The sequence below is a fragment of the Girardinichthys multiradiatus genome, chromosome 15, assembly GCF_021462225.1.
Source record: "Girardinichthys multiradiatus isolate DD_20200921_A chromosome 15, DD_fGirMul_XY1, whole genome shotgun sequence".
NCBI classification, from domain to species: Eukaryota; Metazoa; Chordata; class Actinopteri; order Cyprinodontiformes; family Goodeidae; genus Girardinichthys; species Girardinichthys multiradiatus.
Genome location: NC_061808.1, coordinates 30,753,309 through 30,775,911, shown reverse-complemented (window position 1 = coordinate 30,775,911; position 22,603 = coordinate 30,753,309). Strand labels below are relative to the sequence as shown.

The following is a 22,603-nucleotide window of genomic DNA, read 5'->3' as shown; positions in this document are numbered from 1 at the left end:
TGACATTAGGTACCGAGATGAGATCCTCAGACCCCTTGTGAGACCATATGCTGGTGCGGTTGGCCCTGGGTTCCTCCTAATGCAGGACAATGCTAGACCTCATGTGGCTGGAGTGTGTCAGCAGTTCCTGCAAGATGAAGACATTGAAGCTTTTTCTGGCCCGCCCGTTCTCCAGACCTGAATCCGATTGAGCACATCTGGGACATCATGTCTCGCTCCATCCACCAACGTCACGTTGCACCACTGACTGTCCAGGAGTTGGTGGATGCTTTAGTCCAGGTTTGGGAGGAGATCCCTCAGGAGACCATCCGCCGTCTCATGAGGAGCATGTCCAGGTGTTGTAGGAAGGTCATACAGGCACATGGAGGCCACACACAATACTGAGCCTCATTGGTTAATAAATTTGATTTCCATTGATGATTTTTGTGTGATTTTGTTGTCAGCAGATTCAACTTTGTACAGAACAAAGAATTCAATGAGAATATTTCATTCATTCAGAACTAGGATGTGTTATTTGAGTGTTCCCTTTTTTTAGCAGTATATATATAAGTGTGTGTGTGTGTGTGTTTGTGTGTGTGTGGGTACAACTGATTAGAGCATAAAGTAATATGGAGCCACGAAAGGGTCAAAATAATAAAAAATATATAAAAAAACAATAGTTGAAACTGAAAAACTAATCTTGAACATGGGAAAAAGAAATGAACATAAAAACAGATTTGGATTGAAAAATTAAAATTGTAAACTGAAAAACACTGGAAAAATGTTAAAAACATAAAATGGGTAACAAATAACTAAGTTAAATCTTTACTCAAACTGAAAGAAATTTTAGTTTGACTTATTTTAATGTTAAATACATTTTTGTTGTAAATTTGACATTTAGTTTGAACTAGTTTTTTTAAAAATATACAATAATTTTGACCCTTTCCTGGCTCCATACAGGTATGTCCTAGGTAGCCAACTGGAGTGACTTAAGAAGTGTTGTACCTTTAATAATTCATTTGCACCCAACCACTGTTACTTTTCTGTTACACACAGAAACACATACAATACAATTAAATCATATTTAGCTTGTAAAGTTAGCTGAGCAATTCTACAGTTGTTACATGAACAAACATAAAATCACTCAATGTTAAGGAAAAAAATCTAGTTTTGATAAGCTCATTTCAATGACACTGCTTGCAAGAAAGCAATCTAAAGAAAAATTGAAAGTATTATAAAACTCCTTCAAGAAAATAAAATAAACACAGTGGCCAAATATGTAAGTTGTATCTAAAATTTGAAGTCCATACAAAATGGAAAGCCTGTAAAAGTAAACCATTGAGAGACATACAGTGTCAGGGCAGAAAACCCAATGTGTTAAAACTTAGAAATAGGAAAAACACAGCATGGGAAGAAGCAGGAGTCAATGTTTGTGACTGAATTGTAAGATAATGATTGAAGGGAAGTAAGAATAGCTAAACTAGAACCCAAGACATGAAAATAAAGAAGGTTCCTACGGACTTAAAGAGACGGGACAATTAACTGATTAATTATTAATCCTAACAGGCCAAGGAGAGGATGCTGGGATGTTTGCTTGGGTCCATGCCACAGAAACATATAAAAATGACTGGATTATTTTTTTTAGCAGTGTATATATATATGTTTTGCTTGAGTGCTTGATGGATTTCTTTCTTTCTACCACACAAAAAAATACTTAGTTTTTGAATTATTTATTTTGTTAATTGTGTCACTTTTAGCCTTCTATATGAACAATTAAATGATCACATTTAAAACATATTTAAAATAATTTTTAAATTAAGAAATAATAAAAAAAATAACAACAAAGACGCCCACGCTACAACCCTGCAGTATGGAGGTGCTCTGAAATGTCCACAACTGTCCACTAGATGTCTCTAAATTTAATCATATTCACTAGCCCTACCCCTGGCCTTGAAAGGCTGTCTAGCACTCTGACCTCTGAATCAATTTATGTTACGTTAAAAACGTCACAGGTCAATTAGTAACTATTCTTAGGCGGCTCACAGTGTATCTGTCAGAGATAGAATTATTTTTCTATTTTCTATTAGCATCTATCCGGCATCTAAACATTATAAACTGACAAATGGAGATTGACAAAGCTTAATATTAAGCCCTATTTTTTTATTTTTTTATTGAGTCAGTTGTACTCTCACTTATATTTGCCAGATCTGGAAGAATCATTTCACTTTTGACAACAAATAGTATTTTTTTAAATGATTGAGCGTGATTATGCCCTATAGTATTGGTTTTTATTTATTAATTAATAAAAAGTAAGACCACATTGTCTTAAAAAAATTAGTTCACATTAATTGCAACAGATTGAAGACTTTAAGAAGATATTTCTTAAATATGGGTTTTATGAATTAATGTATACTTATTGCCAAACGAATTTATTTTGGTAAAAGTATTATCTTACGTTACTGAATTCAATCATTTACCTAACCTAAAAAAGAAGGACGTTTAATTAACTTTTAATGGTATTTCCGGGTCACCCAGGAGGGGGAAAAAAAGAGAGAGAAAACCGTTGGGCACGCGCCTGATGTGGTTTTGGCTAGCGATCGTTAGGTAACGGCTGTGTGGACTAAAGCTGTGATAGCTAAAATAAGTTCCTCTGGGAGCAGCTAAACGTTTGTTTTGACAACTTAGAGCACGCCAAGAGAAAAGAACCGTGTTTGGACCGACATTTGAAGCTGTGGAAAGTCCGGAAAGTTTCGGTGGTAGCGGGAAGGCTGTTAGCACCACTGCGGCTGCTCAGAGGCGATCTGCTCAGCAGAGGTGAAAACATTGAGGCGGCTTGTTGGTGAACCACCATCACTGCAGGTCTTCAGACACTTTATATGTTGGATTAAATAACTTTCATAATTACTGCTAAGGCTTTGACAACTGGCTGACCGTGAATAGTTCTGCTAACCGTCATTTTATTTAGTAACTTAGCCAAGGTGCTCCTGAACGTAAAATTAGCTAACTGTACAACGCTTATGGCGTCTTTCTGACTTAAAGGTATATGTCTTGGGTCGATCTAGCACTGATTGTACAGGTCCATCTCAAAATATTAGCATATTGTGATAAAGTTAATTATTTTCCATAATGTCATGATGAAAATTTAACATTCATATATTTTAGATTCATTGCACACTAACTGAAATATTTCAGGTCTTTTATTGTCTTAATACGGATGATTGTGGCATACAGCTCATGAAAACCCAAAATTCCTATCTCACAAAATTAGCATATTTCATCCGACCAATAAAAGAAAAGTGTTTTTAATACTAAAAACGTCAACCTTCAAATAATCATGTACAGTTATGCACTCAATACTTGGTTGGGAATCCTTTGGCAGAAATGACTGCTTCAATGCGGCGTGGCATGGAGGCAATCAGCCTGTGGCACTGCTGAGGTCTTATGGAGGCCCAGGATGCTTCGATAGCGGCCTTTAGTTCATCCAGAGTGTTGGGTCTTGAGTCTCTCAACGTTCTCTTCACAATATCCCACAGATTCTCTATGGGGTTCAGGTCAGGAGAGTTGGCAGGCCAATTGAGCACAGTGATACCATGGTCAGTAAACCATTTACCAGTGGTTTTGGCACTGTGAGCAGGTGCCAGGTCGTGCTGAAAAATGAAATCTTCATCTCCATAAAGCTTTTCAGCAGATGGAAGCATGAAGTGCTCCAAAATCTCCTGATAGCTAGCTGCATTGACCCTGCCCTTGATAAAACGCAGTGGACCAACACCAGCAGCTGACACGGCACCCCAGACCATCACTGACTGTGGGTACTTGACACTGGACTTCTGGCATTTCGGCATTTCCTTCTCCCCAGTCTTCCTCCAGACTCTGGTACCTTGATTTCTGAATGACATGCAGAATTTGCTTTCATCCGAAAAAAGTACTTTGGACCACTGAGCAACAGTCCAGTGCTGCTTCTCTGTAGCCCAGGTCAGGCGCTTCTGCCGCTGTTTCTGGTTCAAAAGTGGCTTGACCCGGGGAATGCGGCACCTGTAACCCATTTCCTGCACACGCCTGTGCACGGTGGCTCTGGATGTTTCTACTCCAGACTCAGTCCACTGCTTCCGCAGGTCTCCCAAGGTCTGGAATCGGCCCTTCTCCACAATCTTCCTCAGGGTCCGGTCACCTCTTCTCGTTGTGCAGCGTTTTCTGCCACACTTTTTCCTTCCCACAGACTTCCCACTGAGGTGCCTTGATACAGCACTCTGGGAACAGCCTATTCGTTCAGAAATGTCTTTCTGTATCTTACCCTCTTGCTTGAGGGTGTCAATAGTGGCCTTCTGGACAGCAGTCAGGTCGGCAGTCTTACCCATGATTGGGGTTTTGAGTGATGAACCAGGCTGGGAGTTTTAAAGGCCTCAGGAATCTTTTGCAGGTGTTTAGAGTTAACTCGTTGATTCAGATGATTAGGTTCATAGCTCGTTTAGAGACCCTTTTAATGATATGCTAATTTTGTGAGATAGGAATTTTGGGTTTTCATGAGCTGTATGCCAAAATCATCCGTATTAAGACAATAAAAGACCTGAAATATTTCAGTTAGTGTGCAATAAATCTAAAATATATGAATGTTAAATTTTCATCATGACATTATGGAAAATAATGAACTTTATCACAATATGCTAATATTTTGAGAAGGACCTGTATAATTAACTAAATGGTCTCTGGAGGCGAAAAGCTCAAAGCCACGCATATTAACATGGTAAAGTACGTTTGCTTTGGTAGGTGAGAGAGGGTTACAGTTTTCTGTGCTGTGGTCTTTTCCATAAAATAAATCGATGAGGATGAGTTTGACATTGTAGATGGCTGCTCAGCTTGCGTCAGCGCCCCTCCCCCACATTAGAGTGGCAATTATAACAAAAATTTACTCTAAAGGTGCATAATCTGATCAGAGAAGCACCAATCAGATGTTTAGCGCTCGATGCCGACTGCTCAGGCATTAGTAACCACTTTGTGGAGGAATACAGTTTCCACCTCACTTTGAAGCACCAAAATAATGAGTACCTTTACAGCCAACAGGGTCACTTGTTACAAAGACTGGTGTTAAACTCTCCAGAAAAATTCAAAGTCAGCAATCTACACTGCCTGTCCAAAAAAAAAGAGTCGCCACCTGGATTTTACTAAGCAAATAGGTACAAGCCTCCCATTGGATATTTACTGCTTGGGCGAAAATGTTTCAGCTGGCAACAAGTTATTTAACCCCAACTGGTGCAATGAGTTGCTTCTCATTTATTAAACAACCATGTCGAAAGACACATCCTGTGGTCGTGGAAAAGATGTAAGTTTGTTTCAGAAGGGTCAAATCATTGGCATCAAGGAGAGAAAACATCTAAGGAGATTGCAGAAACTACTAAAACTGTCCAATGCATTATTAACTGGAAGGATAGTGGGGACCCATCGTCTTCGAAGAAGAAATGTGGTTAGAAAAAAATCCTGAATGATCATGATCAGCGATCACTTAAACGTTTCGTGAAATCAAATCAAAGAAAAACAACAGTAAAACCCCGGCTCATGTTTAATAGTGAAAGTAAGAGCATTTTCACACAAACAATGCGAAGATAAATCAAGGGACTGGGACTGAACAGCTGTGTAGCTTTAAGAAAACCACTAATCAGTGAGGCTAACTGGAAAAAAAGGCTTCAATTTGCTAGGGAGCATAAAGATTGGACTCTGGAGCAATGGAAGAAGGTCATATGGTCTGATGAGTCCAGATTTACCTGTTCCAGAGTGATGGGCGCATCAGGGTAAGAAGAGAGGCAGGTGAAGCGATGCTCCCATCATGCCTAGTGCCTACTGTACCAGCCTGTGGGGACAGTGCTATGATCTGGGGTTGCTGCAGTTGGTCAGGTCTGGGTTCAGCAACAGTATGTGTTCAAAGAATGAGGTCAGCTGACTACCTGAATATACTGAATGACCAGGTTATTCCATCAATAGATATTTTCTTCCCTGATGGTACAGGCATATTCCAAGATGACAATGCCAGGATTAATCGGGCTTGAATTGTGAAAGAGTGGTTCAGGGAGCATGAGACATCATTCTCACACATGGATTGACCACCACAGAGTCCAGACTTTAACCCTATCGAGAATCTTTGGGATGTGCTGGAGAAGGCCTTGTGCAGTGGTCAGACTCTACCATCATCAATGCAAGATCTTGGTGAAAAGTTAATGCAACACTGGGTGGAAATAAATCTTGTGACATTGCAGAAGCTTAATGAAACAATGCCACAGTGAATGCATGCTGTAATTAAAGCTAAAAGAGGTCCAACAAAATATTGATCTGTGACGTTTCTTTTGTTTTTTTGGTGGCGGCAGTTTTTTTTTTGGCCAGGCAGTGCATGTCCATGTTCTTTGACCAATGCAGGGATCATAATTAGAAGCTTGGATCTGCCTTAATTCTACCCCGTAGTTGCAGGAATAACATAGCCCAACATGGAATCTGTTGCATTGCAACAACCCGTCTCCCTAATGAGATGTAATTATATAAAAACTCTGTATCATGATTATTTTGCACAAATTAATCACAGCAGGCTCGCAGCTAATGAACATTTTAGCAATCAAGTATTCTATCGATTATTCTGACAATTTATCAATTAATTGGTTAAAATAATATTGGCACATCCTGCAGATTTTTCATTTAAGTACTTAAGCTTATTTAATGAGGAATATAGGAAAAAGAAAGTGTAAGTAAACTAATAATTAATTTCAACATTCAGCATGTCTTTAGTGCACACATGAACATTTGAAGCAAAGGATGCATCTGCAGCAAAAAAAAACATGAACATGTTAAAGCTCAGCCCTTTCATGGTTGACTTAACATCAATGTGCTAGCTGCCTTTTCAGTGAAAATGCTTACAAACAAAAAAGCGTCACTAGCACACTCATTTCTAAATTTTAAAGAGAGTTTTAACATTAAATAGCATAATGTTATCTGGATAAAATAGAGCCCTTGTAGAGGACTTAAGTGCCAAGTTACAATGTTCTTGTTTTTTTCACTGCATAAACAGACAAGAAATAAAATAATTACACATTACCTATCAAACAGGTAAAACATGAAATTCAAATTCAGTCATAATAAACAATGCATTGTTTATATCAAAACTTTCTGTTTCTTGCTTAGGTATTGAAACATTGAGGATGTTTGTATAGAATGCAAATTCAGTTTTGCAGTACATGCACTGCACTGTGCTTTCTTTTCTCTTAAGTATAAAGTGATCCCACACTTTTGACATTTTCTGTCACTTTCACTGAGCTTCTTTTCGTCCCTTGTCGTCTCCTTCCATAGCTGATGACCGCTCTTGGCATCCAGGCTATCATTAGCGGAAGTGAGATCGTTGTGCGTCACACATAACCATTCGACCAGAACACAGCACGCTGAATAGTTAAACAGAATTTAACGAAGCCTCGAGGCTGATAATTTCTCTTCAGGAATTTTAGTAATCGAGTTAACTTGAATCATTTCAGGAATTGCTACAGCCCTAAATCACAGTTTTGTAAAAATGTTCAAGTTTAATTAATGCAAATGTCAATGTATGAAGAATTTATACTAATGTTGTTATCCTTCTTCTACTTATCATTATCAGTAGAAGTAGTACCGTATTTTCCGCACTATAAGGCGCACCGGATTATAAGGCGCATAGAATAGAAGCTACTGCAGTCAAACGTTTGACTGGGGTTGCGTTATGCATCCACTAGATGGAGCTGTGCTAAAGAGAATGTCAACAAAACAGTCAGATAAGTCAGTCAGTCAAACTTTATTAATACACTACAAACCAGCGTTCTGATAACTCCATTCACTCTCATGGTAAGGTCTCCTCTACATAGAATTCTATTGAATAGAGCCAACCGCACGTTAGGAATGCATTGGAGTCTATGAAGTTGAAGTTGAAATCAAACGTTAGTTAAAACGTGTTCCAGGCATGTCCCACCGGGAGGAGGCCCAGGGGACGGCCCAGGACACGCTGGAGGGACTATGTCTCTCGGCTGGCCTGGGAACGCCTCGGGCTCCCCCTGGAGGAACTGGAGGAGGTGTCTGGAGAGAGGGACGTCTGGGCGTCTCTGTTGAGTCTGCTGCCCCCGCGACCCGGTCCTGGATAAAGCGGAAGACGACGAGGGACGAGGGAAGGGAACTTTTCCCTGATTCAGTAAACACGTAAAAGAAACAGTTTGATGCACTAAATCAAACGTTAGTACATTCACAATATAGTAGCGTTAACTGTTGAATTCTCTCGCTGCTGCTCTATTCCCATGTTCGACTGCGTAGCTGACAGCCTTGAGTTTGAACTCGGCATCGTAAGCGTGTCTCTTGAAAGGTGCAATTTTGGTGTCGTTATACACACACAAGTGGTGTTGGACTAGGAGTAAGCACAGTACAGGTGTTTACCGCTATTACTTCGGCGACGCCCCTGACTACGGTAGCCGTAATGCTGCTAGCGGTGCGGCTTTGTAGTTTACCAGTCGTACTGAAACATTTTGACAGAGCGCCGTGTACAACCAGTATGGATCAACCAATTAACCAATTGATCCATATATAAGGCGCTCCGGATTACAAGGCGCACTGTCATTTTTTGAGAAAATTAAAGGTTTTTAAGTGCGCCTTATAGTGCGGAAAATACGGTAATAGTAGTATTAATAGTGTTTATTTTACGTTATTAAACTTTATTCACTGTCACATTTTAACGCTCACCAGCACTTTAGGGAATGTTAACCTGAAAGTAGCACCCCAATCAAGTCTAATCAGTTTTTGGCAAAGGTATGAGTTATTATCCCCCTTGGCAGGAATACTGGTGGTAGATATTATTTTCAGATTTGGTATTTAATCCATATATTAAAGATCTTTATTCAGTCTTTTTTTGTCACTCTGTGCTATTGTTTTTTGCTTCACAGGTAATATCCAGTACCTGCACACCTGCACTGAGAGCCATGAGCAGTGGCCATTTAGGAAACTGCCACAATGTCTGCAATCCCTGGACTTCCTACGAGAGGATCAAATGTAACCGTTTATGTCTCTAGAGTTCACCAGCTCCCCTCATGTGCACTGGTAGAGTTCTGGGGAAGGTTTAGCCAGCAACGAACAACAGATTATGAGACTTTGGCTGATGAAATTCAGTCACATGGAGCCCTATTTAAAGACTTTGAGGGAAATCCTGGTGATCAGTGCTTAGTTCAAATAGATGCTACTTGGTACAGAGCACGCATAGTGTCAAGAGAAAGAGATGGCTCCAAATATTGCATTTTCCTCATTGACAGAGGGTTGACATATACTGCCACCACAAGCAACCTAGCTTGGGGTAAAAAGGAACATTTTCAGCTGCCCCCTGAAGTGGAGTTATGCATACTAGCAAATGTGTTACCACTTTCATCCGACAAAAGATGGTCTCCAGTGGCTCTAGAATATTTGAAATCTTTCACTGGGAAGTTAGTAGATGCACACGTGCAAGATGTACTGGTGCCAGACAGAATCTTTCTTCTAAACATCCCTAACATATCCAAACAAATGTATGAGATGGGATTTGCAAAAAAGTTGTCGCCAGTAATCTTCCATGACTTTCTCCTGATGTCACTGAAATACCCCAGGGGAGCTGAAGTGTTGACAGAGGGCCAGCAGCTTTATGTGGGATCCGGCGAGCGACTGCAGAAACAAGAACTGTTTATGTATCCAGAGTTGCCTGGAGGAACTGTGGAGACCGTCATTGTAACAGAAGTGTCAAATCCTCAACAGATTTTTTGTCAGTTGAAAGTCTTCTCTCATGAATTAAAAAAACTAACGGAAAAGGTTACACAGAGTTACGAGGGAAAAGTGACCAGTTGCATTATAAGCCCTGACATGATTGGGTATCCATGTGCAGCAAGAGGAAGGGATGGTAGGTGGTACCGTTCTGTGATACGGCAGGTGTTCCAAACAAATAAAGTGGTGGAGGTGTTGAACGTTGACTATGGAACAAAACAGTTTGTGCAGGTGGAAAATGTGAGGCCACTGGCTCCAGAGTTCATCAGGATGCCAGTTGTCACTTACATTTGCTCCCTCCATGGAATCCCTGATAAAAGGGTGGAATGGACGACTAGTGAAATTGACTTCCTCAAGTCACTCCTGCTCCACAAAACTGTGATAGCCAAGTTTGAGTACCAAAGCATTTCTGAGGAAGTTTATTATGTCACACTCTATGCTGATGACAACATAAACATGAACAGCTTGTTTGCTTCCAAAGAAAACCGTTTCAACAAATGTGAGAAAACGCTTGGACATTATGCTCTGCCAAGTGTAGCCTATAGCCACCAGCACCCAGTCCAGCCATATAGGAATATGTTATCTTCCCAACAGACTGTGGAAGAGAAAGAAAAGCCAAAGCTTCCTGCTGAAGATCTCGCCCTAAACTCCTCACACTTGGCGGTTGTTCAGCACATATCCAATCCATCAGAGTTTTGGATCCAAACTGAAAACTACAGAAAAGATCTGGAGGAACTGTTGGACAGTATGTACCATCTGTACCAGGATTCAGCAAATACTCACATGGTGAAAAATCCAGCTCTGGGGCTTTACTGTGCTGCTCAGGCACAAGATGGTGAATTCTACAGAGCAACTGTGACAGATGTTGGTGAGACACAAATCAAGGCGTTCTTTGTTGATAATGGCAACACAGAAGTGGTTGAGAAGAGTAAGATCAGGACCCTCCCTCCTGAGTTAAAAATGATCCCACGGCTGGGTCTGAAATGCTCCCTTGCTGGTGTCAGATCAAAAGATGGGAAATGGAGTCAAAGTGCTTTGGAATATTTCATCAAAGCAGTCACAGATAAACCACTCAATGTGCATGTGAAAGGAAAATACAACGACAGCTATGCTGTCCAACTGATAGATCCTAAAGCGCAGAGTGAACAAGATGTCGGTACACAAATGTGCTGTTACGGCCTTGCTGAAAGAACTGAGATCCCAAGACAAACCGCAGTTAAAGGTGCAATAAAGTCTTCAGTTGTATCTCCAGCACACCTTACTGGCACAGGACCTCCAGAAGTGAGTAAGGCCACTGGAATATCTTTCAAGCCCATATTTGGTCTTCCCAACAATGACAGAGGACTTTGTTCCTTTAAGGAGCAAATGTTTCCCATCGGAAGTGTTCTTGATGTCAATGTCTCTTGCATTGAAAGTCCAAATGACTTTTGGTGTCAACTGGTTCACAATGCTGGGCCTTTGAGAATGCTTATGCATGACATGCAGGCCTATTATGCAAGCCGTGAGTTTGAGCCTAATGTAGATGCTGCCTGTGTAGCTCGTCATCCTGATAATGGAATGTGGTACAGAGCTCTGGTTATTCGCAAACTTGAAACCCCTCAAGTGGACGTATTGTTTGTCGACTATGGGCAGACTGAGACAGTCTCCGTCTTTGACCTGAGAAATATAATTCCAGAGTTCCTAAAACTCCATGGTCAAGCTTTTCGATGTAGCCTGTTGAACCCCATCAGTCCTTCATCTGTCATTAACGAGTGGAATAACAAAGCAAAGGAAAGGTTCCAAAACTTTGTTGAAAGGACTGCCTCCAACTTTATCATTTTGAAGTGCACCATTTATGCTGTCATGTACTCTGAGCAAATGGTTCTTCACAACATTGTGGATCTAGAGACTCCGTTTGAGAGCATCTGCACCAGTATGTCCAATCTTATAACAAGTATCCCTCCCAAGAAAGCCATTGGGCCATCTTTCCGTCTGGACACATACTATTACTCAACACACAACATCAAAACTGGTTCAGAGGTGCAAGTCACAGTGGCGTTCGTGAACAGTGTTAGTGAGTTCTACTGCCATCTTGACAAGAATGCTGATATGATGAAAGATCTCACAATGAGGGTAAACACTCTATGCCAGCAGCTTGAGAAGGTAAAGGTTCCAGCAGTCTTTGGAACCTTGTGCTTTGCGAGATACACTGATGGGCAGTGGTACAGGGCTCAGATCAAGGCCACAAGACCAAAACTAGTGGTTCACTTTGTTGATTATGGTGACACACTTCAGGTGGACAGGTCTGACCTGCTTCCAGTCCCCAAAGAGGCAAATGACATTATGTCTGTGCCAGTGCAAGCAGTTTTGTGTGCTCTCTCTGATGTTCCTGCTGATGTTCCCAGTGAGGTAAACGAATGGTTTGAGAGAACTGCAACAGAATGCCAATTCCGGACCCTGATAGTGGCCAGGAAAGATGATGGCAAATTACTGGTAGAGCTGTTCCATGGAAACACCCAGATTAATGCAAAGATAAGGAAAACATTTCAGATTAAGATGCAAGAAGAGCAGGTTGTCTGTCAGAGTTGGAAACCTTATAATGCTCCAGCAACACAAGCACCAAAAACTGAAATTCTTTCAAACCAAGCCGTAGACAGTAACGATTATGAACAAGCCCCCAAAAAGACTGACTTGTCCACCAAAACCTCAAACCCTCAATGTCAAGGGAAGATTGGTGTTCAATCTACTGATGAGAATCTGAGGTCTGCACTGAAATCCACAAGTCAGAAGCACAGACTAACTCCCCGAGAGTTGTATAAACATCCAAATCAAAGGCACCCAAACAGAACCATGACTAAAGAAGGTTCTGAGAAAGCTAATGTTAAGGAGACACCCAGAAAATTGAGTCTTCCTCCTGAAACCAAACAGTTTATTTCAGAATCACCTGGCACAGAATCCTGCCAGGAAAACCCAGCTGAGAAACTCCCAAAACTCACAGACCTCCCCTCAAAATGCATCACACCTGGCACAACACTGGATGTTTATATCTCACATTGTGACAGCCCGTTGAGCTTCTGTGTGCAATGTGTCGACGAAGAGGATGAAATATTTTCTCTGGTGGAGAAGTTGAATGATCCAGATTCAACATCAAAGGCCAACGTTATGAAAGACGTGGGTCCAGGTGACTTTGTTAAAGCAGAGTTTGCGGATGATTTGTCATGGTACAGAGCAGTTGTAAAAGAAACTCATGAGAACACAATGGCTCTTGTTGAGTTTATAGACTTTGGAAACACAGCAATGATGCCAATTTCCAAATTAGAAAGCCTTCCCAAGTCGTTTCTGCTGTTGCCAGGTTACAGTACACGTTGCATGCTGAGTGACGCCGCAGCTCTCAGAGAAGAGAAAGTGCTCGATCCACACGTGGTGTCTGCTTTTAAAGAAGACGTTGGAAGCTGTGGAGACAAGGTGCTCAAGTGTCGGTTCATCAAGCAGGTGGGATCTGTGTGGGAGGTCAGTCTGGAAGATAATGGTATGGATATTGGGTGTAAAGTCTCTACAGAGGGCAGTGATGTCACCATAGAGAAACCAGTGAAACAGCAGCAAGTGCATCTTTTTGATATGGGACAAGAAGAAAAATACTCTGAGAAACCACCACTGCCCCCCTGCACTCCAGGCTACACACATCAAAAAGAGGTTCTTGAGGGGCTGCAGTTAGATGTCTACATTACAACCATCAATGAAGATCAGACCTTTTGGTGTCAGCCTGTTGATTCACAGGAACTCTGGAAGATAACATTAGGTGTTTCAGAAGTTGGGAATGCAGCAGATAAATACATTCATTCAGATGCTGTTTTCCTTGGAATGCCATGTGTCGCTTTATTTGCTGATGATCAGCTTTGGTATCGTGCAGAAGTTATTGAAAAAAATGAAGAACGGCTTTCTGTCCTTTTTGTGGACTATGGAAACAAGTCACAGGTCAACATTACTGATATCAGAGCGGTACCACCTGCCTTACTGGAAGTTCCACCCCAAGCCTTTGTGTGTGAGCTCGAAGGCTTTGACACTTCGCATGGATCTTGGGGAGACGGAGCAGCAGATGAATTGTCCACACTTGCAGCAGACAAGTTGTTGCAGCTCACTGTCACCAGAGTAACAAGAACAAAAGGAAAACTAAAGTGTGCGGTAGAGATGGAGTGTGAGGGCCAGGTTATAAACAAAGCAATGAATACTTGCTGGAAGAGTTTCACAACAACAGAAACGCCTGATTCAGGTGGCTCGACCGTGTCGTTTGAACCACCACAGCAGCTTGTCTCAACCAACACTATACAGGATCTTATTGATGACCTTGATGTGCAAGTTACTAGCAAAGCTACTTGCACAGTGTCTCAGAGTGGATACAGTGAAGAACACAGTAGTCCAAAGCAGAGTGAGTGTTCTGAAGACTCCAATAATGTGGAGTCTTTTGTTGAGTCTGCAGAGGAGCAGGATTCCAGTGAAGGGATGATCTTGGTCCCTGCTGCCATGATGACTCTTAAAGATATTTTACCCTCTAGAAGTGGCTTAGATAAAGCCTTGCAACTTTCAGATGACCTCAAAGACGACCAAGATCTTTTGTGCTTGAGAAAAAATGTGACCATGGCCATTGGCCAAGATGCCCAGGAGGAAACTGCCTCAGTTTTTCATGCTGAAGAACCAGTTGATGATTCTCCTCTAAACAATGATGCTGCAGAGGCCACAGATGAGCTTGAGACTGAAACTAGTGACAAGGAAAAGTTTCTTACTTCCACCTACAGCTTGGACACAGACCCTTTTAATGGTAGGCAACAGATCAGATATCTTTGTCATCTTTTTGCTATGCCTCAGTTAGCTTCTGATCACAAAAAGCTACAGATCCACATTTGTCATTTTGCTAACCAAAATAACAAATTTTATTATATTTTTAAAAGTGGGACAGTTTGTGACGATAAGCTGTGTGATGTGTTGTTTTCCGGTTTATTTCTATTTCTTTTAAAGATCCAGCGTTGGTGACGGATAAAAAAAATGTTGCTGCCATACAGGCTGACTCGGTGACCTGTCCATCAGAAGCAAAAATGGTACATTTAGATTTTGTTGTAGTCCCAATAAGCTACTGATACTGATGTAAGTTGTCATTGTGTGGAGAAACGTAAGGTTGAACAGTAGGGTTAGATGAAAACTAATTGTTTGATATCCTTCTGTTAAGGATCTTCAAGAAGATGTTTTGAAAGAGGCAACAGATATAGTATTGGATTCCTCAAAACAGGTAGATCTGAGCTGATGGCTTTTGAAGTCTGCTATGATTTGGGGTGACCTCAAATTCACCTATTTTCTCTTTGAATTTGGCTTTCTGCCCTATTAGACTGAACCGGTGCCCTCCTCACTTACAGTTGTACTGCATTTGTGTGGTGAGTAATTCTTTATTTTATCATGTAATACAAAAGTGCTAGCTTGAAAATAGCTGTAACAGCTGCGTGCCAGTTCACTAAATAAGTCAGTTTAACATAGATTACTGCTCTCCAGCACTGACAACAGCTTGAACAGCTGGTAGATGTGACACAGAAATTAAGTTGGTAATGAAGGTGCCTTAAAGTCATATTTATTTAATTGTTTGCATTATTTGAGTTGTATTTTAGGCACAGTTGGACAAATATGTGGGCATATCTGACAATGCGACACACACTTTGAATTGATCTAACATTAGACAAATAAAACAGCAAAAGCACATCAAGTCATAGTGAAGATAAGGACAAATGCTTCATGTGTGTTTTTGAAATACCTCTTTGAGCAAAGGGGATGTGTTGTTGTATCAGAGCAGGAAACTGAGGCAGGAGATGGCACCCTACACGGGGGCTGGATGAGTACTTCCACAGATGTGAAGGTAATGACACTGAAACAAGGATTAATATTTGTGTGGAGATAATCTATTTGATGTTTTCAAGTTGACCATTAACTGTATATAGTGCTGGTCAGATGTTAACAGACAGTCATGGAAGTCATCATTATTTGGAGTTTTTAATAATTGATTTGGACTGAGGTTTATTTTTGTTTTGCTTCTTTAATCTGTTTTCTTCAGGTTGGAGTAATATGAACATTTTTGCAAAGTTCAAATTATACATACAAGCTCAAAAGGCACATACAGTCCAACTAACATAAATATCTATCAGCAAGTTGGAGAAATTAGTTATTTTATAGCCATTAATTAACCTTCTGCAGACAAATTGACCTTTGGTCTTAACAGAACTAGTTTTATTCATCTGAGCTGTTTTTCTGGTACACACCAATGTTTAAGTGGCTTTAGTCCGAAGATGTTTAGCAAGATTGAAATCGGACCAGGATGCTTATTGGTCACCTGCTTTATCTCATGCAAAACCAGTTTTAATGCATTTTTAGGACCGTTTTTCTGTGTTCAAGCGTCGACCATCTAGCTGCTGAGTTGATGTACAGTTGAAGGATGAGGAAGTGGTCCTTCTTCATCATTTAATCCACAATGTGCATTAAGCCAATACCTACCCCACAGAATGATGCTACCACCACCGTGCTGGCAAAGTTCTTTATGAAAGCCTCAGCTTGATTTCTCCAAACTCACGTCTTGTCGTTGTGGCCAAACAACTCAATCTGTCTAATGTGATCAGATTTATTTTTCCCAGAAGGCATTTGACTTGTCCATGTAAGCAACTGAGTTTAGTTGAGCTTTAGGAAGTTGATTTGGGAGCAGGGAAGGTTTACCAGATGTTATTAGGAGTGTATGTATACATGCTAGCCTGGATGTATAGTTTTAACCTTGTGTAGATTAGAGCAAATCCAGAAAAAATGCAAACGATCGCCCCCAATTTTATTTAAAATCATTGAATAAATGTTGATATAATTTCACCCCGGAGAAGTTATGCTTTAAATAAATAATTACTTGAACAAACTATTTCTGCTTAGAAGCGTATAAAAACCTCTGAGAACATCTGAATTGCATTATAAGTGACATCAGAGGATAAAGTTTTAGACAAACCTTTGAAAATGTGTTTCAGAATGACTTGGCAGTGGAAGAGGCAGCTTCAACTCACCATGTAGATGCACGGCCAGGTTTGTTAACACCAATCCAGATCATCTGTAGCTCATTGAAGATATTTCATGCTGCATTTAAATCATGCCGTGTCTGGATCCAACAGTTAAACACAGAGCTGAATCTCTGCATATCATTCTGTGCTTGCAGCCCTGCTACAACACATTGGCAGAGCCATCAGTGAAGAACACAACTACATGGTTCCCTCTGCAGAAATGGTAAATACCAAACTCTAGCTGAACATTCTTACTCTGACTTGGCATGTTTTGTAGTTTCTGATTGTGCGTCTGTGCTGCCTGTCGTGTCATATTACCTAATGCAATGGATCAGGTTATTGTGGAGGAAATGTCATCACATAAGGCACCAACATCTCCTGGAGTTTCCATTTTAGTCTCCATCAAGTATTCTAAAATCTTCAAAATCATTTTGCCTTCAGTAAAAAATTTAATATTTTTATGTACCTGAAAGAATCTTCATTCCATGTTTGGCACATATTATGTTTTGTTCAGTCCTAAATGTTCCATAAAATTATAATTTCATTCAATTATAATTAGCACAACAAAAGCAAGTGTCACTGAGCCAAGGTAACGGCTACACTAAAATCTAAACTAATCCTGTGATGGAAAGTGTGAAAACGGTTCCCAGTCTGGTTGTGACCTGCGTCCAGTTGGGTCTAGAGCTGTTCATTTCCATGCAGAGTGTTAGAAATCCATCAGAGGTTTTTTTTTTTGGGCCTTTTACGTCTTCAAGTCGCCTCAGTGCAGCTGCTGACTAAAAAAAAAAAAAAACACCAGGAAGTAGATGTCGCCTAAATGCGAACATGTTTTGTTTGAACATTTCTAAAACCCTGACAGGTGATTAATATCTGGTTATTACTGTTTTAGGGTGAGGGCCCTGATGATATGCCCTGCTCTGCAGAAGAGACCTGTCCAACAGGTAGCACTCTTCATCAGTTGGAAAAGCAGCATTTGTTGTGTTTTTGTCTCTGTGCTGCTTACGATAATAAACATTTAACTCTGAGTGTAGTCTTAGAACATTTTTTCTTTGCTCTGCAGATCCAGAAGAATCAAGTTCTAATGAAAACATAAGTGCAGGAACAGATATTCTGAGCCCTGTGATGGCAGAGGAAATGAAAACTTGCATCACTGTGAGTTTCAACATGAGAGGTTTACACGTGAATGCCACAGAGCATTTAAGATGTCAAGTCCAGTGTTGAACATGTCAATTGATCTAGTTATCTGTGTTTCTTTTAAAGGTTTCTGAAGGAGATGTTGGTCCATTAATAACAGATGATGGGTGTTACAGAACATCACCAGCTGAAGAATCAGATGAGGTGAAACATTCTGCTGTTGTGCAAAAAAAGAGAACAATGTGTTCATACTCCTTGAACATTGTCTGCATTTTGTTGCATTTCAGCTGCAGACTTCCATGTTTTTCAGAGGATTTCTGCGGTAGACCAACACAAAGTACTACATAAGTGAAGGATAAAAACAAATACATGGTTAAAAATTGTTTGTCTGATGGGTAAAAATTTGGATAGTGTGCAGTGCATTTGTATAGTCCCCCCTAGTCGATACTTAGTACCTTTTAGCTGCTTTACAGCTACAAGTCCTTTGGGGTATGGTTCTTCCAGGTTTGTGCATCTAGATACTGAACATTTTGCCCCGTAGGACCTCATGAGGAGGGCAAGCAGGAGGCATCCAATCAGATTCCAGAACCCCCTCAACTGATTGGTTTGTAAGTGGAGAAGCACTCCTGGATGACGGAGCTCTTCACCTTTTCTCTAATTCTGAGCCCGGCCACCTAATGGAGGAAGCGTGTAGCATTTTGCATATAGCTAAAATAGGTTTAGTTTTAGTCTGATCTGACCAGGGCATCTTCTTCCACATGTTTGCTGTGTCCCCTGCATGGCTCGGGGCCAACCTCAAACTGATTCTTTTTTCTTTATGGCTTTCTTTCAACAATAATTGTCTCCTTGGTACTTTCTATTTCTTTCTAGACCGTTTCACCTGAACTTCGGTTCTCTGCAGCTCCTCCGGAGTTAACTTGGCCTCTTGGCTGCTTCTCTGATTAATGCTCCCCTTGCCTGGATGCAGGAGTTTTGCCATCCCTTGTTCCATTTTAAACCACCACAGAACAGCTGCGTTTATATTGAGATTGAATTATGTTCAGCTGAAACTATCGACTGTTAAGTGACTTCTGAGCACAACCAATTACCCTCAGAAGGGAGGAAGAATTTTATTTTAGGACTTTCAGAGTAAAGAGGCTGAATATATAAAAGGACTGTTAAACCATGCTTCCTGTTCTTCCTATTTCACAATAATACACTTTGTGTTGGTCGATCACCTAGAATACATTGATTACTTCCATGTGATAAATGTGGAAAAGTTTAAATGAATATGAAATTCAGTTTTGAAGCCACTGTTTTGGATTGTTAGTCCATAATATATTTTAAGACATTTGATGGTTATTGTTTGATTTATAATTGTTCTTTTTAAATGATAGGTCCTGGAAGACTCAGTGGGTGAGTAATAATCTTGATCACCTAAATAAATAATAGATTAACCTAAATAGGTCTGGCTTGGCAGGTATGGCTGCTCCTTAGTGAATAACCAGGGTTCCCAGACAGGCTGGAAATGCTAGGAATTTAAGTACTTTTAGGCCTCGATAAGTTTGGAAAGATATAGTTTTCTGTTCGTCTGTCTGGACAGAACGTCTGTCAGGGAGCACAGCTGAAGCAGCAGATGTTCCCCAGCATGCTGAGGTGCCATGTACTCCCAGTCAGGACGAGGTATTAAAGTTATATTTCCAGTCTCTTGTTTTCTGTGGGATTTTATTCATCTGATCTGTGAATCATCTCTGACCTGTCATGTGATCCTGTCTTTTAGGACAGCTCAACGTTTGAAGACGAGACCTCTCCCATCAATGGTTATTAAAGCCCTGGTTTCCTTCTTCACGTGCTAAACATGAGTGTTAAACAGATTTCTGACCGTTTTTGTCTGTATCTATGTCGATGCTTTTCCCTTCATGCAGTTTCACCTGCTGATGTGGAGCCACACATCCACACAGATGTGGTAATAGATATCTGAGTTTCTTTTCTCTGCATTATGCTACAAATGCGTTGATCTCTGAGTAAATCCTGTTTCTGAAGTCATTTCAGAGGAACATGGTCGAAGAGTTGACGTGTTTGGTCAGAGAGATCCATTTGGCTGACATCTCTCAAGGTATCAAAGACGCTCCAAAAAGGTTCCCAGTGTAAAATGTTGATGATCAGATGGCACACTTGTTTAACAAATGTTTAAAAGTCACATTGACAAATACAATGGAATATAGAACATTCTTTAAATTTAATGTGAGTCATACTAGCATATCCTTGTTCTGTCAGACTCTGAGAAAGAACCTGAAATGGACACAGACGACTATAAGTCTGAGCAACATCCTTCCTCCCTGAACAAGGTAAGCAGAGAAGAGATTGAAAACAAGTCTTTTCTCTCAAAGCTTGTATTTATCATCAGTATGTTGGAATCTCCTGCTCTTCAATCAGGGGAGGGATGAGCTTCCTACTCTTCTCTGCCAGTACAAGGCTAGTGTAGCTAGATGGAATAGAAATAAATGTTAATGGCTCTGCCAGGACGGATTCATCTAGTTAAATGTTAGTATCACAACATATTAATGTATCGACAAATTTGACTGGTTTTGCTAATTCAAAAACGCTGATGACGTTACGTCCATTAGTGTTTTCATGTTTTTAACTGGATTATTTTATTTTTTTCTGCAAGAAGTTTGATGACAGCGTTCTCACAGAGAAAACGTCGCTTGTGGAGGACAGTTTCGGTAAGCTGTTGTCTTGTTCCTTGACTCTTTACCATGTCTGTGGGAAGAAAAATCCACTGGAAGGAGAAATAGTAACATAACTGCACACTGTACAAACAAAATATTTCTTTAAGAGGAATTCTCAATGACTGGTCTGGGCTGCAGCTAAAATGATTAAATGACACCAAAAAGGTCAAAAGCTAACCCTTCCGTTGTGTCCCGGTATACGACAAAATGGTCTATTGGTACAGCAAGTCATTTAATAATACTTGATCTCCAAAGCAAATATGATATTGTTTCAGAGAAATAAGGAAGAACATAAGAGTTCATAATTTAAAGACAACCTGAACTTCATAAAACTTTGGCCAGTGGTTTTCAGACTATTCTGCCAATTCATTCAAAGCTACTTGATCACTTTATACTTTTACTTGAGTTTCTGTTAAGTTATTTAAGGACCAAGACAACAAATGTTGTAAATGCCCTGGTTCTAGGGATTTCATTGTTCAGAGCAACAATTTACTGTGATTTAATAAGGTGAATAGAGCCACTAAATTATAGGCTGCTTAGCTTCAATTAATTGAAGCGGAAATTCAAGCTACAGTACACTGTGAAGCATGGTGGCTCACAAGGCTCCCTGAACCGTGATCCAATAGAAAACTTGTGGGGTGACACCAAGCATACATTTTCTGAGGCAAAATATAGTCCAGGAATACCTGTTGACAGTTGCCAGTAGTTGGCCAACTTCCTGCAACACAGATGAGAAGCAGTGGTGATACAGCTGCACTGTATCTTAGTGATTCTCAGTAAACCTAAATGTTTAAGCATTTTTCTGTTTATACTCTAACTGATTTTATAAGGAAAAACACCAACATTGCTATTATTTGAGTGTTCTCCTGATTTTCTATAGAGTGAAAACAAATTTGATCCATTTTCCTGTTTGGAATAGAATGTATGGAAATAAAAGCTACAATGAGGTTAATGAGCTTCACTTAATGTATGAAGTTATTTTGAACACAACTGCAGGTCTTGGCCCTAAATTTCATAATCTAAGTTTTAAGCCTCATAAAGTCTTACTTCTACCTACATTACCAGGGCTATGTTGTCATAAATTAGCATATTCTTTTACATGAAGTTTTTTTTTTTTTTTTTTTTTATTTGTTTGCTGGTGTCATTTATTTGTTCCTCGATGTGTGGACTTTATCCCCAGACATTTAACCTTCCTGGTTAAATAGGTCAAATAATTCTGCTGATGTGGCTTATCGTAAGTTCTCCTGTTATCCAGCTCCTGTAGGACGTATATTTATTTAATACTTTTGTAATTTGTATTGTGAGAATTTCATGTGATCTGTTCATTCAGCCCATAACCTCTCATGTTTTTGCCCTTTATTTGTGTTTTCAGAGGCCCAGCTGTCAAAGATAACTCACCTCTCCCTGATTATAAAGGATGGAGCTGATGCTGGTCTTGCTGAGCAGCAACCAGAGGAGTGACTGACTGCTTTTTTTTGTTCCCTTTGTGATCTCAGATCTGAAGTTGATCAGCTACTTGTGTTTTGTTTAAATCAGACGGTGCAGATCGGTTGGCTTTGCTCGGTTTGTAGCGGCAGTCTTCATTTTTGTTGACTCAGCAGGTCATTTTTTCCCCTCTTTGACCTAATTTTATATTGTTATGCTTATGTTAAAAGGAAAAGTGCCTCCGTAGGAGTTAGTGTTTTGATATGTTTCTGGTGTTAATGGGAGCACTGATGTTGCAGTTGATTGGTTTGTAAAAGTTGCCACATTTTTTTTTCTTGATTGGAATATTTTGTTACATATAAAATACTAATGTAAGTGGAGTACAATTTCTGTATTTGCTGTGAATACATGCATGCTTCAATAGTTGTGATGAGACAATAAATACTCCAGGTCTGTACTGATGAGTGGTTTTTCATCTCACTTTCTAAACTATAAAAACACATTTAATAGGAGGCCATCAGTTTTCTTGTCCAAGCAGAATCT

At 40.2% G+C, this 22,603-nt stretch overlaps 1 protein-coding gene across 2 annotated transcripts; it reads left to right on the top strand.

Moving 5' to 3' along the window:
- The first annotated feature begins 2,547 nt into the window (after positions 1 to 2,547).
- Positions 2,548 to 22,517, top strand: tdrd6 (tudor domain containing 6). 2 transcript variants are annotated; one of them, XM_047387467.1, is made up of 19 exons: positions 2,548 to 2,793; positions 8,904 to 14,539; positions 14,737 to 14,816; positions 14,945 to 15,004; positions 15,101 to 15,146; positions 15,552 to 15,619; positions 16,761 to 16,815; positions 16,946 to 17,013; positions 17,680 to 17,731; positions 17,851 to 17,942; positions 18,051 to 18,128; positions 19,301 to 19,319; positions 19,507 to 19,586; positions 19,684 to 19,723; positions 19,829 to 19,869; positions 19,947 to 20,019; positions 20,181 to 20,251; positions 20,575 to 20,629; positions 22,008 to 22,517. In XM_047387467.1, exons 2-19 carry the CDS (start codon positions 8,971 to 8,973, stop codon positions 22,094 to 22,096), a joined length of 6,636 nt encoding a protein of 2,211 aa, XP_047243423.1. In that variant the 5' UTR covers positions 2,548 to 2,793; positions 8,904 to 8,970; the 3' UTR covers positions 22,097 to 22,517. The 2 variants fall into 2 exon arrangements, with proteins under 2 accessions (XP_047243423.1, XP_047243424.1); XM_047387468.1 differs by having other exon boundaries at positions 2,548 to 2,838.
- Positions 22,518 to 22,603: the final 86 nt, after the last annotated feature.

What these genes read in the sequence shown, in the direction of transcription:
- tdrd6 (XM_047387467.1), top strand. Translation starts at nt 8,971, where the DNA reads ATGTCTGCAATCCCTGGACTTCCTACGAGAGGATCAAATGTAACCGTT. An exon ending in TTTGGCTGACATCTCTCAAG is followed by an intron (nt 20,020 to 20,180) that starts GTATCAAAGACG and finishes TTGTTCTGTCAG; the next exon opens with ACTCTGAGAAAGAACCTGAA. An exon ending in GCTTGTGGAGGACAGTTTCG is followed by an intron (nt 20,630 to 22,007) that starts GTAAGCTGTTGT and finishes TTGTGTTTTCAG; the next exon opens with AGGCCCAGCTGTCAAAGATA.